General features: G+C 50.9%; 2 protein-coding genes across 12 annotated transcripts in view; one reads left to right on the top strand and one right to left on the bottom strand.

The window, feature by feature from the left end:
- Positions 1–26,093, bottom strand: part of EPB41L4B (erythrocyte membrane protein band 4.1 like 4B) — a 200,836-nt gene that overhangs the window by 4,220 nt on the left and 170,523 nt on the right. For 6 of the 11 annotated variants that reach the window (XM_060199039.1, XM_060199041.1, XM_060199042.1 and 3 more), the window contains 4 exons: positions 24,422–24,499; positions 16,106–16,222; positions 12,734–12,802; positions 638–780 (listed from right to left, as the gene is read on the bottom strand). In XM_060199039.1, the coding sequence (XP_060055022.1) occupies positions 638–780; positions 12,734–12,802; positions 16,106–16,222; positions 24,422–24,499 (407 nt within the window). Of the gene's footprint in view, positions 1–637; positions 781–12,733; positions 12,803–16,105; positions 16,223–22,036; positions 22,514–24,421; positions 24,500–26,093 lie in introns of those variants that run through there. The other 5 variants (XM_060199043.1, XM_060199047.1, XM_060199048.1 and 2 more) reach the window with 3 other exon arrangements.
- The window catches only part of ABITRAM (actin binding transcription modulator), a 378,866-nt gene that overhangs the window by 226,863 nt on the left and 125,910 nt on the right, over positions 1–26,093 (top strand). The window lies entirely within an intron of this gene.

The raw sequence follows: 26,093 nt of genomic DNA, 5'->3' as shown, positions 1-26,093 counted from the left end.
GGAGGAGAAGGAGAAGAGCCATCAGGAATGGTGGATTTGATATGCAGGCACTGAACCCCAGCAATAACCCTAGTGGCAATAAAATAAAATCAAACAAACATATAATATATTAAATTGAATGGAACAAAACTAACTGCACTGAAATATTGCTCTGACCTCTTGGATGGCAAGCTCAGTTTCTTATCACTGAAATGGAATCTCTATCATTGACACACAGACTCACACACACGCACCCTTTGTTTAATGTCCATCTCCCTCCTTCCCTCCTTCCCAGTATTAAGTCGTGGACTCCAGAAAGGCAGGACTTTTATCTATTTTGTTCACTATAGATCCTTACACCTAGAATGCTGTCTATCCTTTGTAGGTAATTCAACAAAAGCAGAATGAATGAAACAGTCATGGGGCTGGAGGGGTGGCTCAGTGCTAGAGCCCTGGCCCTGCCTAAGGACCTGGGCTTGACCCCTGACACCACAGGAGACCACATCAGGGTAATACAGTGGGACTCACAGAGGGTGGAGTGATGCTTTGTCTTCTCTCTCTCATAAAAAGACAATAAAAGAGAGATGAGAAGCAGAGAGGCCACGGCACGATGAGCCCAGGACCGGAAGCCGCCCAGTGTCCCTCAGCCCCCACGTACCCGGCTGCCAGAGCAGCAGGTTTCCGAGGGCTGTAGATGTGGATGGTGGAGACGGTCTCTGCCAAAGGCCTCAGGGTCCCGGGCAGCATCAGTGGGGAAGACTGGCCGGGACAGCACTGCGACTTACTGTCCCTGAAGTCTGCCTGGAGAGGAAACAGAACGCAGGGAACCTGTTGGTATGCTTCTGGGAGCCCTTCTGTTACTGGTCATTCTGTTACATTGGTTTGGTCTCACTCCCCTGCCTCCGGGAGACTTTAGTTTAGGCCTTGCTAGTTCCCTGCTTCTTCCTTCTCCCTGCACCTCTACCCTACGTACTTCCTGGGTTCCTGATGCTGCCTGCCGGAGGAGAAGAAGGCAAGACAGGATCGTGTTATGATTAGGTTGTTGGACTGCTTGCCCGCTCATGAATAAAGATTAAACTGTGTTCTCGGCTCAGCCATGAGTTTTTGGTCATCTCTGTCTCCCGCCGCAAAGCTAGCCCGGCCTAATGGCGCCCTGAACATTGACTGCCGGGAACCAGTCTCCATCTGAGTTCCATTTTTCATGTCATCTGCTCCCTAAGCTTTCCAAACACCAAACTGTGAAGATGTCGCTGTTTTGTTTTTTTGCATATGCTCCAGCGAAAGAAGAATGTGACCACTTGCACTTGGCCACGCCTGCTCCTGTAAGACATTCTGATTTCAGGGATGGAAGACAGTGAATGAAAATGCACATCTCCAAATTAAATCAGATTTCAGGAGAAGGATAGTGAGACTGATGGAGGCTGAGTGATCTTCCCAAAGCTCTAGAATTGGTATGGAGATTGAGGCATTCTGGAATGTTCCTACTCATGACCACAGAATGTGAGCTCAGACCTACAGGCATGTAGGAGGTCACACAGGCTCCTAAGCTGAAAATGGGCCCCAGGTCACATCAAATTGATGGGGTTTACAGTCAACAATATTTATACATCTTTCCCATATTTGGGAGCTACTCTCATCCTGAGCCAGCTTTCTGGTCCTTGTTCCAGCCATGACATCATCTCCCCAGACAGTAACTTGGGTCCACCTGCATATCAGATGTCAGGCTCAGGAAAAAAAAAAAACTAGTATATTCATGGGGCCTTTGGAATATGACTAAAATACACCTACTAGCTATCTACAAAACAGAGACCCCCCAAATCTTCATCTGCACTATTCTAGCCTTTAGGTTCATGTAATTTGTTTGGCTTTGTATGTGAACTCTCTTTTCAGCCACCAGGTTCCAGATGCTACCATGATGCCAACTAGACTTCTGTGGGCAGAAAACCCCACCAATGTGTCCTGGAGCCCCGCTTCCCCAGAGCCCTGCCCCACTAGGGAAAAAGAGAGACAGGCTGGGCGTATGGATCCACCTGTCAACACCCATGTTCAGTGGGTAAGCAACTACAGAAGCCAGACCTTCCACCTTCTGCATCCCACAATGACCCTGGGTCCATACTCCCAGAGGGATAGAGAATAGGAAAGCTGTCAGGGGAGGGGATGGGATACGGAGATCTGGTGGTGGGAAACGTGTGGAGTTGTACCCCTCTTATCCTATGGCTTTTGTCAGTGTTCCCTTTTTATAAATAAAAATTTAAAAAAGCATCAGTGCCCATGAGCGGAAGCAGTTAAACTCACAGCAACAGTATCAGCCCCACCAGTACGCCGCGACTCAGCAGTCACCGCAGAGGCCGGGAGAACGACAGCCCTCAGGATCTCTCGCCCAAGGGCTGTGGACCCAGGATGTCCAGGGACAAGTCCAGCACCTGGTGCCCCAGCAGGACCCCCGATGACTCCGATACTTGGTAAAACTGGAGAACTACCAGTCTGGGGGCCAGACGGGGGCGCACCTGGCTGAGCGCACACAGTACAGGGCACAAAGACCCAAGTTCAAGACCCTGGTCCCCACCTGCAGTGGAGAAGCCTCATGAGTGGTGAAACAGAGCTGCAGGTGTCTCTCTGTCTGTCTCCTCCTCTCCTCTAAATTTCTCTGTCCTATTAGATGTAAAATGAAAAATCAATTAAAGTGAAAAATAAAATAAAGCTAAAAATTTCTTTTTTTAAAAAAAGAGAATTACTAGTTGTTGTAGCTGTTGGTATTCTTCATAGTGGTTCGGTCCCCTTCCCCCCCATCTCTAGTTGATGTGGTTTAGTCCTGCTAGTTTGGCCAGCTTGTCCCCGCCCCAGGAAGGAACCCAGACAGAGTTCCAGAGTGACAGAGTTCGAGAGTCCTTGGCGTTGCCGCGGGGAAGGAGGCAGGAGAGTTCTGTTTGGTGATTAGTTTGGGTTAGTTTATGAATCGTTGTTCCTGAATAAAGCAATACAGCTTCCCTGCCTAGCCGTGTCTCTGGTCGTCTCTGTTACCCGCCCGTGAAGCTAGCCCGGCCAGCTGGAGCCTCCGAAAATAAACAACAACTAGTCTGGAGTACACTGCCTCATTTGGAGAGGGTAATATGTGGTTCTCATCACAGTGTATTATATGAATATTACTTTTTCCTATTTTTTTTTTTGCCTCCAGGGTTATTGCTGGGGCTTGGTGGCTGCACCACGAATCCACTGCTCCTGGAGGCTATTTCTTCCCTTTTGTTGCCCTTGTTGTTTATCGTTATTATTGTTGTCATTGTTGTTGGATAGGACAGAGAGAAGTGGAGAGAAGAAGGGAAGACAGAGAGTGAGAGAAAGAGAGACACCTGCAGACCTGCTTCACCGTCTGTGAAGTGATTCCCCTGCAGGTGGGGAGCCAAGGGCTCGAACCGGGATCCTTACACTGGTCCTTGCGCTTTGCGCCAAGTGTGCTTGATCTGCTGCGCTACCGCCTGGCCCGATATGAATATTACTTTTTTATAGTACATTTAGATGTCTAAAAGTAGGTAAAGATATCAGGCAATCTCTTAATATAAGTATTCTTCCTTAGTATCCTTTTTTCCTCTTTTTTTTGCACCTTCAGGATTATTGCTGGGGCTTGGTGCTGGCACTATCAATCCACTGCTCCTGGTGGCCATTTTTTTTTTTTTTTTCATTTTATTGAATAGGACAAAGAGAAACTGAGAAAGGAGGGGAGACAGAGAGGGGAGAGAAAGACAGACACCTGCAGACCTGCTTCACCACTTGTGAAGCGACTCCCCTGCAGGTGGGGAGCCGGGGGCTCGAACCAGGATCTTTGTGTGGGTCCTTGTGTTTCGTACTACGTGCACTTAACCAGGTGCACCACTGCCTGCCCCCATAGTTTTTATCTTTTCCTATGCATATCTTTGTTCCATATCCTTTCAATAACATCAGCACATACAGACACCTGCATCATGTAGCCGTCTATAAGTAGTGGTGTCAGGGCCGCAGGCATGGGTGTACGCACCGCCTGTAGGGCTAGTCCTCCTTCTTTGTACTAGAGAGAAAGTGGCGGGACAGAGACGTCAGAGGGCCTGGCATCACAGCACCACCCCGCCATCCACGGGAGCCTCCTATGGTACCAAGCTCCCATGTGGTGCTGGGCTGAGCCCCAGGGTTTGATAGCAGCCTGGGCACGGTCTGTGCCTGCCATGCTTGCTCCTAGTCCTCAACTCAGAGACATCTGTCACACATCTTAAACAAGACTTGATCATCCAGTGAGCTTGGAGGAAAGCCTCACAATGTCCGAGGGCTAGGGGGATGGTGCACCAGCGCACCCTGTTAAGCACACATAGTACCAAGCACAAAGACCTGCACAAGGATCTGGGTTCAAGTCCCCGGCTCCCCACCTGCAGGGGGAAGCTTCACAAGCAGTGAAGCAGGTCTACAGGTGTCTCTCTTTCTCTCTCCTTCTCTATGTCCCCCTCCCTTCTCAATTTCTTTCCGTCCTATCGAATAAAATAAACACATAAGAAAAAAATGGCTGGGGGTGGTGGATCGGCAGTGCTGGCCCCAGGCCCCAGGGATGACCCTGGAGGCAACAAACAAGACAATTGTCCAGCAGAGCTCTGGTTCTGTGAGGATCAAGATGATGTGCAGCAGGGAGAGAGAGGCCTGTCTGGCTGCAGAAGGGAGCCGCCCGGAGCTGGCAGGGGCAATGCTGGCGGGCCTGAGCCCAGCTCAGGAGCCTCGACAAGTACGGCGTGGGCTCTTTGTTTTCACAAGTGCTGGAACGTAGCGGTCACTACACAGTCCCGGCTCCCACTGGCTCCCCTGTCCCACACAGATGGTGGGATCACATTTTCTTTCTTTTCTGAAAATTTTATTTTATATATATATTTTTCCCTCCTGGGTTATTGCTGGGCTCGGTGCCTGCACCATGAATCCATCGCTCCTGGAGGCCATTTTTCCCCCCTTTTTGTTGCCCTTGTTGTTGTAGCCTCGTTGTGGTTATTATTATTGCCATTGTTGATGTTGTTCGTTGTTGGATAAGACAGAGAGAAATGGAGAGAGGAGGGGAAGACAGAGAGGGGGAGAGAAAGACAGACACCTGCAGACCTGCTTCACAGCCAGTGAAGCGACTCCCCTGCAGGTGGGGAGCCAGGAGCTCGAACTGGGATCCTTATGCCTGTCCCTGTGCTTTGCGCCACATACGTTTAACCCACTGTGCCACCGCCTGACCCCCTTTTAAAATTTTTTTATTTATAAAAAGGAAACATTGACAAAACCATAGGCTAAGAGGGCTACAACTCCACACAGTTCCCGCCACTAGACTTCCATATCCCATCCCCTCCCCTGAAAGCTTTCCTATTCTTTAACCCTCTGGGAGCATGGACCCAGGGTCATTGTGGGATGCAGAAGGTGGAAGGTCTGGCTTCTGTCATTGCTTCCCCACTGAACATGGGCATTGACAGGTGGATCCACACTCCCAGCCTGCCTCTCTCTTTCCCTAATGGGGCAGGGCTCTGGGGAAGTGGAGCTCCAAGGCACATTGCTGGGGTCATCTGCCCAGGGAAGTCTGGGATCACACTTTCTACTCTGGCTGTGGACCTTGCCTGGCCAAGAAACGGGGCGGGGCCAAGACACCATATTCCATCTCCTGTGAGAGATCAAAGAGACAGCATGTGATTTGCCACCTCTCCCCCCACATCCTCCTCATTCATCACCGTGAAAGCTGTATTCCCCTTCCCCACGGCAGCTGTCCCTTTAGCCTGGGTCCAGAGCACAGCCCTCAGCCCACTCCCAACAGAGATGCAGCCTGAGGGGAAAAGACTGCATTTGTCATTTTTAAAGCTCAACTTAGAGGAGGAGAGAAATTTTCTTTCTTTTCTATTTGATTGGCTAGGACAGAGAGAAATTGAGAGGGGAGATGAGAGAGAAAGAGAGAGAGAGAGAGAGAGAGAACTTCAGACCTGTTTCATGACTTGTGAAGGGTTCCCGCTACAGATGGGGAGTGGGGCTTGAACCCAGGTCCTTGCACTTAGTACTGTGTGTGCTTAACTGCGTGTGCCACTGCCTGGCTGAGAGTTTGTTGTTGTTGCTTCATGAAGAGGGTGAAGGCTGGGCTTTTGATGTCCCTTTTGATTCTTCTTGGGAAAAGGGGAGACGTACAATGATCAAAGGGTATCGTGCGTACGCGTCAGGGGTCGAGACAGTGTCATCAAAATATACATTGTTGAGTTCACCGCCATGCCCTCCGCTCAGTGTGTGCACCCATGTGCGAGCGTGGCGTAGCTAGCGTTGTTTCAGAGTGACCTTGGAGAAGCAGTGAAAATGACTAGCGTTATTAAACCTCACCCCTAAGCACTTGTCTTTTTCATTAGGAGCTGTGAGCAACTCCCTAATTATGATCTCTGGTCTCATCCCCACTCCTGAGTTAGAGACTTGAATACTAAACTGTCTGTTCTTCATTTCCACAGGGGTGTTTCAGTGACTTTTTTTTTTTTAGATTTGCTCTGTATTACTTCATGAGAAAGGGAGAGATAGATAGATAGATAGATAGAGAGAGAGAGAGAGAGGGAGATCAGAGCGCCACTCTGTCATGCTGGGGCTTGAACTTGGGGTCTCAGGCATGCAAGTTCTGCTCTCTGCCTTCTGGGATAATTGCTTGCCCCGCCTGAATGTTTCAAAAGCATTTGCAAAAATTTAAAGCAGTTTTATTGAAGAATTTCCAGCACTGACGACTCATCAAGTACATCCAAGTACAGCACGGAGAATGTCAGCACAGGGCATTGTTGTGGTAAGTTCTTAGAGTTCCTCCTTTAGCAGGTGTTTCTCACACATGGCCAATGGCAAATTCATTATCGCTCTCTTAAGGAGATCTTTTTATTAGTTTATTATTGGATAGAGAAACTGGTAGGGGATGGGAAGATAGAGAGGGGAGAGACAGAGAGACACCTGCAGCCCTGTTTCGCCATTTGTGAAGCTTCCCTCCTGCAGGTGGGGACCAGGGGCTTGAACCTGGGTCCTTGTGCACTGCAATGTGAGAGCTTAATCAGGTGCACCACCACCTGGACCCTCATTATCACTCTAATTCAGTCTTCTTTCGTTTCCTCAATTCTGTTGATATGTGTCCTGCAACGCAGAACTCTGGGTCATTTCTCACCCTTTCTCTCTCCTTGACTCAGCCCAGTTACTCACCAGACTCCTCAACATCTCCTCAGTCTGCGGTTCCCTCCGCCCCACCACTCTGGTCAAAACCACTCTGGGACTGGAAATACAGCATAGCTTGGCAGGCAGGCAGCGCACATGCCTTGCTGTGAATTGGGGTCCTGAGTTTGACCCTGGCACCACGGACATTACCAGAGGAGTCTGTGAATGCTGGACCACTGCACTGATGTCTCTCCCTCCCTGAGCTTCTCTCTCAATCGGGAACAAAAAATTGGACCGGCAGGGCTGTGTGGCAGCTGACAGAGTGCACACATTATCATGCACAAGGATCCAGGTTCGAGCCCCTGGTCCCCATCTGCAGAAGGAAAGCTTCATGAGTTGTTGGGAAATTGTGCAGATGTGGTCAATCATTGGCAGGGCCCGCAAACCACTATATTTCCATGCAAGCATTATTTGCAGATCCCCACCACGTTATCCCCTCAGGGTATTGCTAATTCAGTTAAAACCATTGCAACAGTTGCTAAGGACACTTCCACCTTCCCAGCATGCCTTTTGCCTCTCTCCACCCCCTTCCTAGCCAATCCCATCCCGACTTGCCACTTGCGGAATCCTCCCATAAAAGCCCCTCCTGCTTCTGCTTTCACTCTCTTTGCTCTTCTCTCTTCCACTACGGTCCGGAGAAGGGCTGTTGGGCATAGTGGGAGGCGGCCATTTTGCTAGCTCCACGTGACCTAAATCACTGTGCCTGCTCGCACCCAACTCTGGGGCACCCACGTGAATAAAGATTTGCGTTCCCACTCCCCCACAAATTCCTGGTCTCTTCTCTCTCCCCTGCTACGCAACCTGACAATGAGTATTGAAGCAGGGCGGCAGTTGTCTCTCTGTCTCTCTCCCTCTCAACTTCTCTCTGTTTGTACTTAATAAAAAAAATCAATAAATAAAACATTTTTAAAAAGTTGGACTGGCAAGGCTGGCAGTGATTCACACATGTGTAATGTCCTCAATTCACTGCATGGAATCACACTGAAAAGCAAATCAAATATGGCAGGAAGGACAGCTCAGCTGGGAGGGTGCCCACTGTGCCATGCACATGAGCTCCCAGTTCCAACTGCACTGGGAGAAGCTTTGGGGCTACAGTGTCTTTTTTTTTTTTTTTTTCTCCCTCTGCCTCTCTGTCTAAGCAATGGCAAAATAAGCAAAGACCCACTCTGGGGTCCAGCTCTCCAGCTCTGTTACCTCTCCCTCAAACTAACTAGAGTACCGTTTCAGACAATTGTCCCAAATCCACTATATTTTCTTATTGTCTTTACTTATTTATTGGATAGAGACAGCCAGAGATTAAGAGGGAAGGGGGAGATAGGGTGAGAGACAGAGACACCTGCAGCCCTGCTCCACCACTCAAAAAGCTTTCCCCTGCAGGTGGGGACCAGGGGTCTCAAACCCGGGTCCTTGTGCCTGTGACGTGTGCTCAGCCAGGTGCATTGCCACCCGCCCTCCCAAATCTGTTCTCTGTGAATCTAGTTGTTTTCCTGCTGCTACCAGATCTCTTCCAAGTGCACCTCCACTGTCACTCCCTTGCTTATACTCTCCCCAAGATGTCCAGTTCTTAGGATACGGATGAGGGTGATTTGGCCCCTTTGGGGTTTGCCCCTGACTTTGCCGCCTTCTTCTCCCCAAACTCCACCCCCTTGCTCCCTGCATTCTAGGCCCACTAAACATCTCTTCAGCCTCTTGCCCAGGACTCTGCTCCTTGCATTTGCTCCAAGTGCCTTCAAGTCCCTCTTACCCAGTTCGTAAAACTCCCAAATGTTTCCCATCCTGGCTTCCGGCTCCATCCCAGACCCCAGCTTTTCAGGAAGGGCTTCTCTGGGTGTCTCACAGCACTGCCAAGACTGGGCAGCAGCCCACTGTGCCGTCATGCCCAGTGAAGGGGCCGCCCGGAGCTTCCAGCTAGGGGTGGGGGTGGGGGCTATGTGCAGTAAGACAGCAGAGAAGAATGGCTGTGCATGGTTTGTCTCTGCGTCAGTCAGTGTCCCTTCTCCCCCTCCTCTCCCTTCTCTTCCTCTCCCTTCCTCCTCCTTTCTCCTCCTCCTTATCTTCTTCCTTTTCCTTCTCTTCTTCCTCCACCTCTTGCTCCTCCTCCTCTTCTTTCTCTTCCTCCTTCTTCTCTTCCTCCTCCTCTTCCTTCTCTTCCTCCTCCTCCTCCTCTTCCTTCTCTTCCTCCTCCTCCTCCTTCTCTTCCTCCTCCTCTTCCTTCTCTTCCTCCTCCTTCTCTTCCTCCTTTTCCTCTTCCTTCTCTTTGCTGGGAAATTGTGCAGATGCAGTCACATCTGCCATGTTGTCCCCTCAGGCTATTGCCAGTTCCCGAGAGAGCTGGGACATTCTCAGAGTGCCTTTCCCAACCAATCCTGTCCCGGCTCGTCACTCCCGGGTTTTGCCCTAAAGCCCTTCTTCTTCCGCCCCTTGCTCTCTTGCCTGCTTTTCACTTCGGTGATTAGATGCAGGGAAGGGTGCAGCACGAGGTGGCCATTTTGGCTGGCTCCACGTGGCCCGAACTGCTGCGCTCTCACCCGACTCTGAGGTGCCCGCGAATAAAGAATTGTGCTCCCTCTCCGCTCCGGATCTCCTTTCTCTTATCTCTTCCTCTTTCTTCTCTTTCCTCCTCCTTCTCTTCCTCCTCCTCCTCTTTCCTCCTCCTTCTCTTCCTCCTCCTCTTCTTTCTCCTCCTTCTCTTCCTCCTCCTCCTTCACTTCCTCCTCCTCCTTCACTTCCTCCTCCCCTCCAGGGTTACCTCTAGGGCTCAGTACTGGTGCTGTGAATCCACTGCTCCTGGTGGACATTTTTTCCCATTTGTTTGGATAAGACAGAGAGCAAATGAGAGAGGAGGGGAGACAGAGAGGGGGAGAGAGACTCCAACACCTGCAGACCTGCTTCACAGCTTGTGAAGCTTCCTAGCTGCAGGTAGGGAGTGGGGACTCAAACCAGGGTCCTTGTGCTTAGTACTATGTGCACCTGACCTGGTGCTCCACCACCCGACTCCCTCAATGTTCACTTCTTTCCCCGTGTGGCTGGAGCCACGTCATGTAGTGGCCAGTGTCGGGCTCTTGACACAATGTCTCCAGCAAACCCTGGGCCACCCCACAGTGTCCCTCACAGGCCACCCAGATTGGCCAGGAGTCTGCCGGAAGGAGCTGGGAATCATGTGGGTGAGGGAGTCACAGGTTCCTGTCCTGGGAGGGAGAGAGGGTGCGAGGAGAAAGGAGGGACCCTGGACCCTCCACAGGAGCTCCGCACAACCACAGCCCCTCGTTACCCAGCCAGCATCTGGAGACTCTGCCATGGGAAAAGCTGAGGTGAAAAGAAGTCTGAAAACACCCAACGCTCTCCGTTTGCAGGCGGGAAAACTAGATTTAAATGTTTTAAAACACGCACCTGTTTCCGCAGGCTTAAAGGAGCTGCCCAGCGAGACAGCGAGATGGGTGACCTGAGCCGGCCGTCACGACTATAGCCGCCCTGCCAATCACACCACCCGCACTTTCAGCCGGAAGAATCCCAGCTGACACCTGCGGGGGTCTGTGGCTGTGTAAGGACTCCCCGCTTCTGCATCTCCTTTGATCCTGGCCTTAAGGTATTCTGAGGAGGACGTTTTTTATTACAATCTCCACGTTCAATAGAAGAGACTGGTTACTTGAAGTGGTAGCGTTTTACCTTAGGGGGGCCAAGCAGGGGCGCACCTGGCTGAGCACACACATTACAGTGCACAAGGACCCAGGTTCAAGCCCCTGCTTGCCACCTGCAGGGGGAAAAGCTTTGTGAGTGGAGACGCAGGACTGCAAGTGTCTCTCTGTCTCTCTCCCTATCTCCCCCATCTCTCTCAATTTCTGGCTATCTCTATCCAATAAGAAAAGATAACACAAAAATATTAAAAATTTTTAAAGGGGTCTGGTGGTGACACACTGGGTTAAGTGCACATAGTACAAAGTACAAGGACCTGTGCAAGGATCCATGTTCAAGCCCCCGGCTCACCACCTATGGGGGGGGGTTACTTCACAAGCGGTGAAGCAGGTCTGTAGGTGTCTGTCTTTCTCTCTCCCTCTCTGTCTCCCCTCTTCTCTCAAATTCTCTGTCCTATCAAAAAAAATTGAAAAAATGGCCACAGGAGCCATGGATTTGTAGTGCAGGAAATGAGCCCCAACGATAACACTGGAGGCAAAAAAAAATTTTTTTTTGAGTGTTTTACCTAAGACCACACCATTATCAAGATATAGGTTCAACCCAAAAGAACTAAAAATAGGGCTCAACAAATATATATATCTCCATTGCAGCATCATTTATGATAAAAATAAACATATAAGTGATATACAACATATGTGTCTGCAAAATATATGTGCACAGGTAATAAACCAACAATAAGTCAATATACGAACTTCAGAACGCTCATACAAGAGGACATTATTGCTCCACAACATGAAGTGAAAGGGTTGACACCCAGTATTGGTGGTTGCCAGGAGATGGAGGGAGGGTTGGAAGTGAAAAACACGGGACCGGGGGGTGGTGCACCTGGTTGAGCGCACATGTCACAATGAGCAAGGACCCAGGTTCAAGACCCCAGTCCCCACCTGCAGGGGTAAAACTTCACAAGTGGCAAAGCAGTGCTGTAAGTGTCTCTCTCCCTCTCAATTTCTGGCTGTCTCTATCCAACAAATAAATAAAGATAATAAAAAACGTTAAAAGACACACAATTAAAAAGAAATGGAGAAGAGTTACTTAGTGGGCGTGGAGTTTCATTTGAGTGTGATGTTTAGTAGAACTGACGGGGTGGTCATTGGGAGATACTCAGAGTACTAAGTGCTACTGAATTATCACTTTATTTGAGTCAACTACATTTTTTTATTATCTTTATTCATTTATTGGCTAGAGACAGACAGCCAGAAATCGCAAGCGGAGGGTGAGAAACTGAGGTAGAGAGACAGAGAGATGCCTGCAGCCCTGCTTCACCACTCGCAAAGCTTCGCCCTGCAGGTGGGGACCGGGGCCTCGAACCCAGGCCTTTGCAAGCTGTAATGTGTGTGCTCAACCAGGTGTGCCACCACCTGGCCCCTAAAGTGTTTAATTTTATATGTGTGAAACTCTCTTCAAAAAAAATAAATAACCAAAAGATACAGACCTCCCAAGCTCCAACTGCTCCCCAACATCAAAAGCAGTGGTAGACATTTGTCCCGAGTACCACATGGGAACAGTGTGTTAAAACACAGGTCTGTGGGGCCGGGCGTAGCGCAGCGGGTTAAGTGCATGTGGTACCGAAGCACAAGGACTGGCGTAAGGATCCTGGTTCGAGCCCCCGGCTCCCCACCTGCAGGGGAGTCGCTTCACAGGTGGTGAAGCAGGTCTGCAAGTGTCTGTCTTTCTTTTCCTCTCTCTGCTTTCCCCTCCTCGCTCCATTTCTCTCTGTCCTATCCAACAACATCAGTAACATCAACAATAATAACTACAACAACAATAAAAAACAACAAGGGCAACAAAAGGGAAGATAAATAAATAAATATTTAAAAATTGCTTAAAAAAAAAACAAACCATGGGTCTGCGTTCTGGGTCTACTTACAGTAAACTGTGGGCCAATAATGAAAGGGTCAGGAAACGGGGCCGTTGTCTCAGCTGGGAATGTTTTGATCTTCAAAAAAGAGAAAGATAGAGTGTTACTTCAGAGGAGAAAACAAGGTTTTAACATCTTTGAAAATTGAACCGCACACCAGCCTGACTTCCCTGGCAGACGGCCTCACCATGTGTCCTGGAGCCCCACCTCCCCAGAGCCCCGCCCCACTAGGGACAGACAGACACAGGCTGGGGGTGTGGATCCACCTGCCAACACCCATGTCCAGTGGAGAAGCAATGACAGAAGCCAGAACTCCCACCTTCTGCTCCCCATAAAGAATTTTGGTACATGCTCTCAGAGGGATAAAGAACAGGGAAGCTTCCAGTGGAGGGGATGGGACATGGCGCTCTGGGGGTGGGAACTGTGTGGAATTGTACCCCTGTTATCCCACAATCTTGTTAATCAGTATTAAATCACTAATTTAAAAAAAACGGAATCAAAAGGTTTAGTTAGGGTGAGGGGGGCACAGGTAAGATCTTCAGTGCTTGGGGCCAGAAATGCGAAGAGGCCCCTCTGCCGTGTTGTCTCCAGAGCCGCATTCCTGTCCACTGTTGTACTGCAGGGCCAGGACTCTGCTGGGTGACAGACTTGGGTCTACTCCTTTTTACTATGCCTGCAACACCCTTCGCTGAGATGTGTCTGGGTTTCACAGGCACGCTGAGCCTCTGAACAGCCTGATCCACAAAGGTCATCACCTAGCAGCGCCACGAGGCATGCTAGCAGGGGTGACTACTGGCTGCTGAAGTCACAGAGGGCTCACAGTCTGGGACACTGGGTCACAGCAGACGACCAGGAGGACTGGGCTATTTGGGCCACTAGGTCTTCTCTGCATTTGGGGTTTAGGTGATGCTCACGCTTGGAAACTCCGGGCAAGAGGGAAGGATCTGAGGGACACATGGATGCATGTGACAGTCCCGCCCTGTGGCCTGGAGCACAGAGGGTGAGGCGCTCGGAAGTGATCGGTGCTGGGTGGCAGCAGTCGGGAGCTGGTCTGAGTAAGGGGGGGGTGAGGAGAGATGCACCCGCCGAGCCAGGTAATGCAGGACGTCTAAACAGTCCTTGGCTCCAATTTCTTCCTGCTGGGTCGTTTTGCTTTTGGCTTCCTAGAGGACTTGGGGAATGAGCCAGGGACTTGTTTCTTGTTCTTTTTCTTTCTTTCTTTCTTTCTTTCTTTCTTTCTTTCTTTCTTTCTTTCTTTCTTTCTTTCTTCTCTCTCTCTCTCTCTCTCTCTCTTTCCTTCTTTCTTTCTTCCTATTTATTTTCCCTTTTGTTGCCCTTGTTTTTTATTGTTGTTGTAGTTATTGATGTTGTCGTCGTCGTTAGATAGGACAGAGAGAAATGGAGAGAGGAGGGGAAGACAGAGAGAGGGAGAGAAAGACAGACACCTGCAGACCTGCTTCACCGCCTGTGAAGCGACTCCCCTGCAGGTGGGGAGCTGGGGGCTCGAACCCGGATCCTTATGCCGGTCCTTGCACTTCGTGCCACGTGCACTTAACCCGCTGCGCTACTGCCTGACTCCCGGGACTTGTTTCTTGAGCCTGGACTACAGGACTCCTGGCAGCGCTGACTCCAGCTTAATCTGCAGTCTGTGGGGGCGTTGAGGTTGCCTGTAGACCGGCTGGTGAGTGCACCTTGCACTGGTCCCCAGAGGGCCACCCTGCAGACACCAAGGCCACCATTGCTCAGCTGTATGTGTCTCTGGGGTCTCGCCTGGAGCCGTGAGCTGGGGTGAACTTGGTGCCTCTGAGTCACTGTCACTCCACTGGAGGAGCATCCAGGAGGAGCAAGCGCACAGCCCCAAACAGGTGTGGACCAATCTGAGAATGACAGTGACCTTTCAACATTCACTGTCACGCCCAAAGCCAAGCCTGCTGTCTTCAGTCCCCCGGATACTTCAGAATTCCCACAACGTGCTCCAAGCCGCCTTAAGCCTCCAGTGCCAACTTAAGATCGCTGGTGGTGGTCACCAGCAGCACAGCGAGAGGAGCCGGCAGAAAGCCTGCTGGAGCATTTTTCCTTGAGAGAGAGGAGTAGCATGGGTTCTGAGACCAAGGGCAGTATGAAAAGAAGCACAGATGAGACTGGCAGATCACCATGGAGTAGACAGAGCAAAGAGCTCTGATAGCTGCCAAACATGCCGACACTGGCAGCTGCAAAGAAGTATCTTGTTCCTCCTCATCCTCATCCTTCTGCCTCCAGGGTTATTGCTGGGGCTGAGTGCCAGCTCTACAGATCCATTGCTCCTGGTGGCCATCCCCCCCCCCATTTTATAGGATAGAACAAAGAGAAATTGAGAGGGGAGGGGGAGACAGAGAGGCAGAGAGGAAGAGAGAGAGAGAGAGAGAGAGAGAGACCTGCAGACCTGCTTCAAAGCTCATGAAGTATTCCCCCTGCAGTTGGGGAGCTGGGGGCTCAAACCTGGATCCCTACATGGGCCCTTGTACTTAATAATACTGTGTGTACTTAACTGGGTGGCCACCTCTCAGTCCCCCTTGTACCTTCTCTATATAAGAAAAATATGTCCCAGCAGCCACCCTCTGTGCCTCTCGCTCAGCTGCGGCAGTCTGTTCACTCTCCTGGTGGTACTGTCTGGAGGGAGGGCCACTTTACAGAGGGAGGAAAGCAAACACAACAGAAAAACAAAGTCGAAATATTGAGCACAGTAGGGTCTAGACTGAGAAGCCAAACTCCCTACAGCAGAAGGGCTCTGTGCTCCCCAGGAAAGACTTAGCAGAGACAGAACGCTTGCCCTGTAGTCAAAGGTTTGCGACGTGAATGGTGGACTTCTCACCCGCTGGGCTAGAAAGTCATAATGGATATGGAGACAAGACAGAGACAACTAGAGAAGAACAAGTTGACTCCAACACTCTGACTTAGCCATCAAACTGCGAATGAGTATGAACACACAGTAAAGGTGACATGCAAACTTGGAAAGAATCTTTCCCTAGGTTGGGGTGGTGGGTGTTCCCTTACAGTGCAATGCTTGTCATCTTGGCAGGGACAGACACGTTGGAAAACATGTTGATTCTTAAAAGAGTAATGCGACGGGGGCCTTGATCTCTGGGCAGTGCCCCTAGCTAGATCAGACCTCTAGGGAAAGAAACACCTTCTGTTCCAGAAGAAGACCCAGAGAGCAAGGAGCTGCACTGCAGCTTACAGGTCCCGCCCGACACGCAGGGCTGGCTGGCTTCCACCTTTAGGGCATCCTGGAGCGAGAGCACCTGGCAGCCTGGCTGCGGCCCACCACCTGCACGGGGCTGCCTGATGGCACCGGCCCACCTCACCTCTGCTGGCCAGCCCCCTCCCTGCCACAGTACCTACCAGCCTCGTTTTGATTGGAGGGTGCATGCAAAGTCCAGTGGCCTCTTCCTTCATGGGGAGAGAAGGTGAAGGAGAGCAGCAAGGGTGGACAGAGTAGGGGGCGCTGGCGGGCTCCGCCTGCTCACGGGGAGAGGAGAAGGGGGTGGAGGAGGAAGAGATAGGGGAGGGAAAGGAGAGAAAGATAGCAAAGTGCAAGACGGATCTGTCAGCTGCAGACGTGCCCAGCCAGCCTCACCCACAGCCTACTTCCGGCTCCAGCCAACTGATGGTGTCTCCCCTCTCCCAGCCTTCACTTCTTGCTGCCTCTCATCTATCTTGTCCAGTATCTGAACACAGTGATCCATCAAACGCCCATTCTCAGGCCTGGCAGGTCGGGGCCATCTCCTGGGTCAGCTGCACGGGACCCGCAGTGGCTTGCTGGCATGCGGTGGAGGGTCTGGAAGCACCACGCAGGCCGAGCCGAGGTGAGTCAATGAAGGAGCATGGGGGCAGTGCGAGGCGTCCATGCCGGCCCTGGCCGTGCCCTCCTGCCCTCTGCTCGGTAAGGGCCCCCACCCGCGCCATGCCGTGTCCTAGCTGCAGTGCCCACGCAACACAACGCTCCAGGAGGGAACTATGCCAGCCAGGAGGAGCAGAGGTTAGGGGCTGGGCTGCCACAGCTCCTTGAGGTTTGTGCTGAGAACACACGCTGCCCTCCACACACGCACACGCAGCACACACACACACACATGCAGCACACACACACATGCAGCACACACACACACACATGCAGCACACACACGCACACGCAGCACAAACACACACACACACACACACACACACGAGCGAGCGCAGGTCTTGGTGACTTGTATGGGCCCTTGGGGTATTTAGCTGCGGAGCTGGGAGATCTCAAGCAGCATGAGAACACGCCATGCTGACTGGGACATATGTCCCCTGCCTCAGCACTCATATGTGTCATGCACGTCCGAGAGACCGACAGCTGGGAGTGGTGAGGATGAGGGCGGCGAAGGGAGAATGTTCTGATGTCAGATGGAGCGACTCACAGGGTCAGTGTGGATTCAGGGACAGACCAGTCCCCGGTCCTCTCCAGACCACAGGGACAGGCATTCTGGAGCTGAAGAGAGTTTCCTGCTCCTCTACAGCCCAGCCTCTGTCTGAGCTTCCTTGCAAAGGGCCAAGGAGGCTGCAGGCCTCTGTCCTGACCCCACCCACCTTGCCCTGGTGCGCTCACCTTACAGCGGTCTTCAGGGCGGCCTTGTCTGACTATTCGAACTTGGGAGGGGCAGAAATCAGAATTGCAGGACCTAAACCTGAGGTTCTAGAGGCTCTTGTTGCTGGTTGCTTTGCTTTCTTTCTTTTTTTTTTTTTCTTTCCTTCCTCCCATGCTTTCTTTTCCTTTTCTTTTCTATTTTTTTTTTTTTGCTTCCAGGGTTATTACTGGGACTTGGTGCCAACACTACAAATCTATTGCTCCTGGAGGCCATTTTTTTATTGGATAGGACAGAGAGAAATTGAGAGGGGAGGGAAGAGAGGGAGAGAGAAGGAGAGACACCTGCAGCCCTGCTTCACCACCTGTGAAGCATCCCCCCCAACCCCTGCAGATGGGTATCTGGGGGCTCAAACCCAGATCTGTATGTTTAGTACTAAGGGTGCTTGATTGGGTGTGCCACTGCCCAGCCCCTCTCTTTTTTTTTCCTCTTCTATTATTATTACTTATTGCCTCCAGGGTTATCACTGGGGCTAGGTGCCAACACTATGAATCTACTGCTCCTGGAAACCATTTTTCTTTTTTTTTTTCGTCCCCCCCTCTGTTTTAATCTTACTGGAAAGAGAGAGATTGAGATGGGAGAGGAAGATAGAGAGGGGGAGAGAAAAAACAGATACCTGCAGAGCTGCTTCACCACTTGTGAAGTGTCCCCTCTGCAGGCAGGGAGCCGGGGCTTTAACCTGGGTCCTTGCTCCTGGTAACGAGTGTGCTCTCCACCAGGTGCACCACCGCCAGGCCCCTGTGGATGGTTTCTGAGTCCACCCTTCAGAAGCAAGCTGGGTCCACACTGGTTACTTTCTGCCAAGTGCTGCCAGCCTACTTCAGTTACCCCATCAGCCCTCTCTCTCTGGTCCTCATGATAAATTCTGTGCTACTTAAGAAGGTAGCCAAGGGGTGGGTGGTAGCACATCCGGTTGAGCGCACATGTTATCATGCTCCAGGACCTGGGTTCAAGCCCCTGGACCCCACTAGCAGGGGGAAGCTTCATGAAAGGTGAAGCAAGGCTGCAGGTGTCTCTCTCTCTCTTCTCTATCTTTCCTTCTCTTCTCAATGTCTCTGTTCTATCAAATAAGAAAAACAAAACAAACAAATAAAAACAGAAGGTATCCACGTCTTGATCTCTGTTCTCACTGCTGCTCCAAGACAGGCTCCAAGCTACAGCGAGGACCCCGGCCTGGGGCTTTACCTCTGAAGATGACCACAGGCATGTGTGCATTTTGAAGAAAACTTTACATACATGGCCAAAGCTAGGTATATCCTACCAAGGGGAAAACTCAGCTGCCAAGCAAGGCTAAAGTGAAGACTTAATGAGTGAGGATCTTGGCCACCATTGGACTTCCATGGTGAAGTGAGGTTGACCCACCCTCCAGGCATTTCTGACCTTTCTGAATAGACATCTCAGTTAATCTAAACACGGCTGGGTCTCCCACACTCTTGAGTCCTAGTAAAGGAACGGGAAACAAGATCCCACATGTGACAGGATGCGATTTTGAATTGCCACCTTATTATTTTTCCTCTTGCTATTTCATTTCCTCCTTGGGTGAGGGAAACACAGGGTGCTGCTGGTGGTGAACTGAGACACATTTGGTGAGGTGTTTTTTTGTTTTTTTTTTTTGCCTCCAGGGTTATTGCTGGGGTTTGAAACCTGTACTACAAATCCTCTGCTCTTGGAGGCTATTTTTTCCATTTTTGTTGTCCTTGTTGTTGTTATTGCTGTTGGATAGGACAGAGAGAAATGGAGAGAGGAGGGGAAGACAGAGAGGGGGAGAGAAAGACACCTGCAGACCTGCTTCACTGCTTCTGAAGTGACTCCCCTGCAGGTGGGGACCCGGGGGCTCGAACCGGAGTCCTTACGCTGGTCCTTGCGTTTTGTGCCACGTGCGCTTAACCCGCCGTGCTACTGCCTGGCCCCTGGTTTTTTTTTTTTTTTTTCTTTCTCACTATATGAAGGGGAGGAGCTTGTCTCATCAGACCGATGAAAAGTGGCCCCCGTGTGACGTTAGAAAGGTCTAAAGAGAAGGGGGCTTGTAGGGCTTGGGCCTACACTGAACTCTGTTCCAGACTCTTGGAAACAGAGTTGGCAGTCAGCTGAGGTCAAGAACAAACACCTCATCACAGACCCCTGCGAGCGTCAACCCGGCTTTGACCTAGCACGTTATGACCGGGCCCTCCTCAATCGCTATCGAACAGGCCATGGCCGGTGCGCCGCTATGTTCCATCGCTGGGGAGCCAGAGACGACCCGAACTGCCCCTGCGGCTCCAGACAGACTATGACCCACATAGTCAATGACTGCCACCTCTCCAGATTCAAAGGAGGTCTCGAAACTTGACATCAGGCTCAACCTGACGCTGTTGACTGGCTACGGAAGAAGGGCAAACGCTAGAAGAAGAAGGGCTTGGACCCTTTGCCATTTTGGACCAGGTCCAGAGACCTTCGGGAACCCTGAGCTTTTAACTCTAATTTTACTTCTGCATGCGACTTATCTCAGACTGTAGTTATGAACGAGTTGAGAAACTACACATCTGCCATGCATTTCTCTGAAATTCACTTCCACCAATGCGCGCGCGTAGAGCCCCAGGCAGGAGGGGCCCTTCCCCTCTACCCTCTGCAGGCCTTTCCCAGAGTCAGGCAACTGGCCATGACCTGCTTTCTCAGTCTCAAGATAATGGCTCTTGAAAGAGAAGAGTAATTCTGGCACAGATAAATGATGATGAAAATGTCTACGTTATCTTCATCATCTAAACAGGGAAAAAAAAAAAAAACCAAAACAGCAGCCAGCTTGATCCTAGTGGAGGGAGAAGATTCAGAGGAATCTGAAATTGAGGAGCAGGGATTAAAGACAGAGAGGCTGACCTCATAAAACCCTTCACAGTAAGGCAATTGGCCGGTTGTGGGACAAGAGACCAAGGGACAGAGATAGGCAGGGCACAACCTTTTATCACACAATCTCTAAAGTAATAAGACATATCATTTCTGCCAGAGTATGAATCCACTGTCATGTGTGAGGGGAATCACAGAAAGGTACTGAGTAGTGAGACCTTTGGAAACCATCATGGAGGCTGGCTAAGTACAGGATTCAAGGAGCTTCCAGGATGGCTGGCATGTGGAGGTACTGAGAGGTGGTATACCCAGACGGAGAGGGAGAGACAGAGAGACAGAGAGACACCTGCTGCCCTGCTGCACCACTTGTGAAGCTTCCCCCTGTAGGTGGGGACCAGAGTCTTGAACCTGGGTCCTTGCACACTGTAACATAAGTGCTTAACCAGGTGTGCTCTCATCTGGCCCCCTGATATTTCCTTTAAAAATAAATAAATCTTTGGGAAAAAAATCCAGAGAGCTTGCAGGCAGAATTGTGGGGCATGGAAAAGGCATCCTGACCGGACTGGAGAGTCAGCTTGGTTCCATCGTGTAATGGTTAGCACTCTGGACTCTGAGAGTAAGCTCCCTTCTTCCTGGCTCCCAGTAAAAACCAGACTGAGACAAACGGGAACACAGGGCTTCAGATACCTAGCGAAGGGCACACTTTATGCCCTTACACCACCTGCCTTTCTCCAGCCAGCCCGATCTCCTCCGTGGGCCACAGGAACTACTGGAAAACATTCCCTGACCTAGAACAGAACTGGTTCTGACTGACTTTGTTTTGAGTTTGGTAAGTGCTCGTGGAGAACAGGAGTCAGGGAAGGACAGGCCCCAGTGAGAGAGCGTCTGGAATGCAGAAGCTGGGGTCTGTGCAACCCAGGGAGAGCAGCTGCGGAGACTGGCCTGGAGTGGGGAGGGCTACTCCGTGTGCCCTCGCTGACATAGAGACTGACCCTACCACATGGTGTACTGCACCAAAGCAAAGGACTCTGGGGAGGGAAGGGGAGGGAGAGGAGGAAGAAAACTACTGCATAATGAAATCATCTGTACAAGTCAATGATTGCACTGTAAAACATTAACTCCTCAATTTAAAAAAAAAAGACCGATCTTACTTCCAACACCCCCTCCCATTTTTTTCAACATGAACAGCCTCAATGCACTGCTTCCCCCCTCCCCCTATCCACAGAGAGAACAGAAAGCAGAGTGGGTGCTGCCTTCATTTGCCTGTCCCCTCCCCACCTGCATATCTGACCACAGTGTGTGTGAAGCGGAGTCTGAAAATGAGCAGACAACAAACTCCAGAAGTTGTCGGAGGTTAGTGATCTCAGTTAACTCTGATCTCAGAGGAATTGGGGAGTGGGGGAGAAAAGATTTGGGGAGGGGAGTCGGGCTGTAGCGCAGCGGGTTAAGCACAGGTGGCGCAAAGCACAAGGACCGGCATAAGAATACCGGTTCAAACCCCGGCTCCCCACCTGCAGGGGAGTCGCTTCATAGGAGGTGAAGCGGGTCTGCAGGTGTCTGTCTTTCTCTCCCCCCTCTCTGTCTTCCCCTCCTCTCTCCGTTTCTCTCTGTCCTATCCAACAACGACGACAATAATAACTACAACAATAAAACAACAAGGGCAACAAAAGGGAATAAATAAATAAAATAAAATATTTTTAAAAAATTAAAAAAAAAAGATTTGGGGAAAGCTGGGGTAGGGGCACTGAAGCAGGAAAGAGTGATTTTGTGGAGAGTCTGAGAATTAAGAACACAAAGAAGAGATTCCAGAAGTGATCCCAAAGCTGTTAATTTAATCTTCTTTTGATGGGTTTTTGAGAGCTTCCAGTGGAAAACAGAACACTTTTATTGACCTTGGCTGTTTGGACCACGCTTCTTTGAAAGCCACTTTGCACAGAGGCTGGATCATAAGGTTCGAAAGTTGTAAGCGTTCCACTAGCTTTGACATCATCTTGGTTGAATGTGGCTGAACAAAGGCCGTAAAATGTAGCCCAGATCCTCTGCTTAGCTCCGTGTCTGTTGGAGGAGTCAGGGCAGTGCTGTAGGCTGCATGAGTTCCATCCAGCCTAGACCCTCAGTCCAGTCTCACCTAGGCTGTCCTCGGACACGGACACCAACAGCACAGCTCAAGGATCCCCACAACTGCAAGGGCTGAAAGGGCTCCTTTTCCCTCATGCTAGGAGTAGCTTAATGGAGGGTCTGGAACCAGACACAGGAAGAAGCAGGTTGCCAGGGTCCCTCTTGCTCTCTCCTCGGATCCTTTGGTGTCCTTGGGAGCACTCTGAAGCAAAGATCTGGGGTAAGTCCAAGTCGGGGGTGCAGAGGGAAGCCCTGAACACCAGCTCTGTGCACATTCTCATGGGAATTTACACTCTCAAGTCAATACCACACATGCAACACAGATCCTGAGACCAAGAATTCACTACACATGTGGCCTTGTCTTTGCGGCAGTACTCCGCTGTCCCATACCTGGGCGCCACAGGAGGATGGACAGCTCTGAGAGTTGCCAGGGCTGCCCCAGGTATCAAGTCTAATCAGGGTGTGTGTGGAGAGGGAGTCCACCCCTGGAAACTCTCCCTTCCTCTTCCAGCAAGGAGAACTCTCCACCTGCCTTCTGAACATATTGTAGAGAGACTCGCATCAATACATATAATAAAGCGGAGAAATCACTAAGAGACATCTAACAACCCAGCAGGACCAATTAGAAACAGACCAGCAAAGAGATCCAAAGGTCAGCAGGAGACAGGAAATAGTTAAGATCAGAGCAGAAATCAAGGAAGCAGGAAACAAGAAAACCATCAAGGAGATTAATGACGCCAAAAGCCAGCGCTTTGAAAGGATAAATAAAATAGATAAGTCACTGGCTACACTCACTAAGAGAAAAAGAGAGAAAGCTATGACAGAATCACTATCACTCTGAAATGAAAGAGGAGAGATTACAACAGACAAGGTAGGGATACACAAAATCCTGCAAGGCTATTATGGACATTATATGGAAATCAATTCGACAGCTTAGAAGAAATGGAACTTGTCCTTAGGATCAAAGCTAACTGCCAACCTGGACAAGAGGAAGCAAATAAACGTAACAGGCCAAACACTAGTGCAGAAAAGAAACAGTAATCAAAGCCTCCCCAAGAGCAAAAGCCTGGGTCCAGATGGCTGTGCTCAAGAATTTTAGGAAACATTCAAAGAAGAACTAACACCCATTCTCTCATGTGGGTTCTGGTCTTGTAGCTCCCTGAGTCCCTTTCTGCCTCCAGCTGTCCCTGGCTACACACAAGGCAGGGAGCATAAGATGCTCCTGAGAGATGGTTTCTGACTTGGGTTTGTGTAAGAAATGGGTGGCCATGTGGACTCCAGAGCGTGTGGGCACCAAGCTGAGTCAAACCAGGAGGCCTCCGAGTCTGGCTTCGTCACTAGTGGTATCAGCACCGCTTTTCACATATGCATGGTGCTCTGTATTCTGCAGGGGTTCTTTCTCTGTCTGTCTCTGTCTTTCTGTCTCTCTGACTTTGGAACATGTTCGGGCAGACAGGAAAAGCAGTGACATACTTATCTGCCAGGTGATGGGACAGAGACCACCCAATGACAAGGCTTTGCGGGACAGCACAGCGGAGAGTGGGGATGGGTCTGACCTGCATGACTCTCAGCTCGGCTTGGTGCTCTTTCCTCAGTTTCTCACCTCCAGGAGTCCCCGGGGGTCGGGGGGGGGGTGCCCCGCTATTGCTACAGGGAGCTCTGTGTGCAAAGGATGGAGAATGGTGGGAGAAAAGCTGCGATGAGGCCTTATCCACTACTGCAGACACAGCATCTTGTTGGAAGCGATGGAGAGAGCACACCAGGGGCAGACATGAGGGTGCAGCCCGGAAAGCCAGGAAGCGGAGACTCAGGCGCTGAGAAGCTCCATCCAACGGGGAAGGCTCAAGCAGCAGCAGGTGGCAGGCATGGGACCCCTGCCAGCACCTCCCCACCCCCGAAAGCGGCCGTGTCTTCAGGGACCTGAGCGCTCTGGGAAGTAGAGGAAGCCCTGGCACTCGAACCCTGGATGCCAGCTGACCCCCTGGGCATCCAGGCTGTGAGCAGGACCAGAGGGGAGTCTCCCCAGCAGTGAGGCCCACCTCCGTGCGCCTGTCCCCAACCAGGTTTCTGTGGTCTGGGTTTTCTGATCTGAAGACAGTGGAAGGTTTACCAGAGGTGTGGCTTCTGTGAAATCCATGAGGAGGTCCCCGGGCTCCAAGGTGAAGGCCCCTCCTCGGTTCACAGGGCTCTACAAAGGCAGACAGAAACACCCTGGGTTACAGACAGGGCCGCTGCGCCCCACAGCTGGAGTCCCCCTCTATCCCTCTCCCCACGAACTAGAACTAGTGTGGGGTTCACCATCAGGCCAGCAGCCTGTAGACTGCAGTGTACAGACTGGAACTCTGATATTTTATTTTACTTTTTCTTCTGCAATCTTAATAGATAGAAACAGGTAAGAGAACTGTCTCGTTAGAAGCTGCAAGCAACTCTTCTTAATGCCCAGAGTGCTTTAGGAAGGTTTCTTTTGAGGGGACAATGCTTCAAAGAAGCTTTGAGCAGAGAAAGGGGAGCCAAACTTCCCTCCAGGATCCTGAGGGCTAAGCCCCGGAGCTAAACGGCCTCACAGTCATAAAGAGCTTCGTGAGGGTAGAGGTGCCTCTGGAAATCGTATTTACTTACTTAAAACAATTTTCTTTTTCTTCCTGCCCTGTGACTTAGCAGCACGGGGTCTTGGATGTGTGTGTGTGTGTGGGGGGGGGGGAGGTTCTCTAGCAACATCACCGTGGTGCTGGCAGGCCATGGGAGAGAATCGACCAGGAGAGGGAGCCCTGCTGCAGTTGGCTGTGGGAGCCCCTGTCCACACTTGGAAGCAGAGCAGCACAGGAACCCTGCAGGGCAGAGGCAGAGGAGGCCCCAACAAGGACTCTAGAGAGCTGGGCGGTTTCAGTCGGGGCCAGTCTCAGGCTGAGGGTTCAGGCAGACTCTCGCTGAGGAAAGCTTCCTGGAGTCACCCAGGAGGGCTCACGTAATACCGAGCTCAAGGACCTGGGTTCAAGCCCCTGTTCTCCGCTTGGAGGCAAGGGAGATACTTCATGAGCGGAGAAGCAGGTCTACAGGTATCTCCCCCTCTCTCTCTCTCTCTCTCTCTCTCTCTCGCTATCTCCTCCTCCCTTCTCCATTTCTCTGTCTCATCCAATTAAAAAAAAAAAGGCAGCCAGCAGCAGTGGATTTGTAGTGCTGGCATCAACAACCCTGTGGCAATTCAGAAAGAAAGGGTCCAGGGAAAGCCTGGCCTGGATCACGCAGGAGGTGAGCAGGAACCCAGACCCTGGGTGCCCGTGCCAAGCTGCTGTTTGCACCCCCTTTAGGAGTGGGTATCATAGCACATCTTCTTCCCATTTGGGGGAGGAAACAGGTCTGGAGGTCAGGGCTGCCTCCAGCGGCTACAAGGCATGTGGAAGGAGCAGAGGGCCGGCGCTGGCTCTCATCCTGGGCGCTCAGCCCAGCACACACAGCGCCCCTCACTGCCTCCACCTGACGGGGCGTCATTCGGACCCACAGCTCAAAAGCTATCACAGCCAAGGGTGGTCGATGGTGACCGAGCAAACGCTTTGCTTATGCCTTTGTCTTGCTCATCCTCAGGTCTGCCGACTTCCTGAAGCTTGAGACTGACAATAAAATACGGTATCTCATGTCAAAGCACACACGGACTACTCAGCGTAGGGAAAAGGATGGGGACACGTCTATGATTTTTAGTCTATCAAATTTTACATTATGGCAGAACAGAACCATGTCCTGCTTTCACCCTTAGAGAACAGATTCTAAAATCAAAATGGCCGTCA

The sequence above is a fragment of the Erinaceus europaeus genome, chromosome 10, assembly GCF_950295315.1.
Source record: "Erinaceus europaeus chromosome 10, mEriEur2.1, whole genome shotgun sequence".
Lineage (NCBI taxonomy): Eukaryota > Metazoa > Chordata > Mammalia > Eulipotyphla > Erinaceidae > Erinaceus > Erinaceus europaeus.
This window is presented reverse-complemented; position numbering and strand designations above follow the sequence as displayed.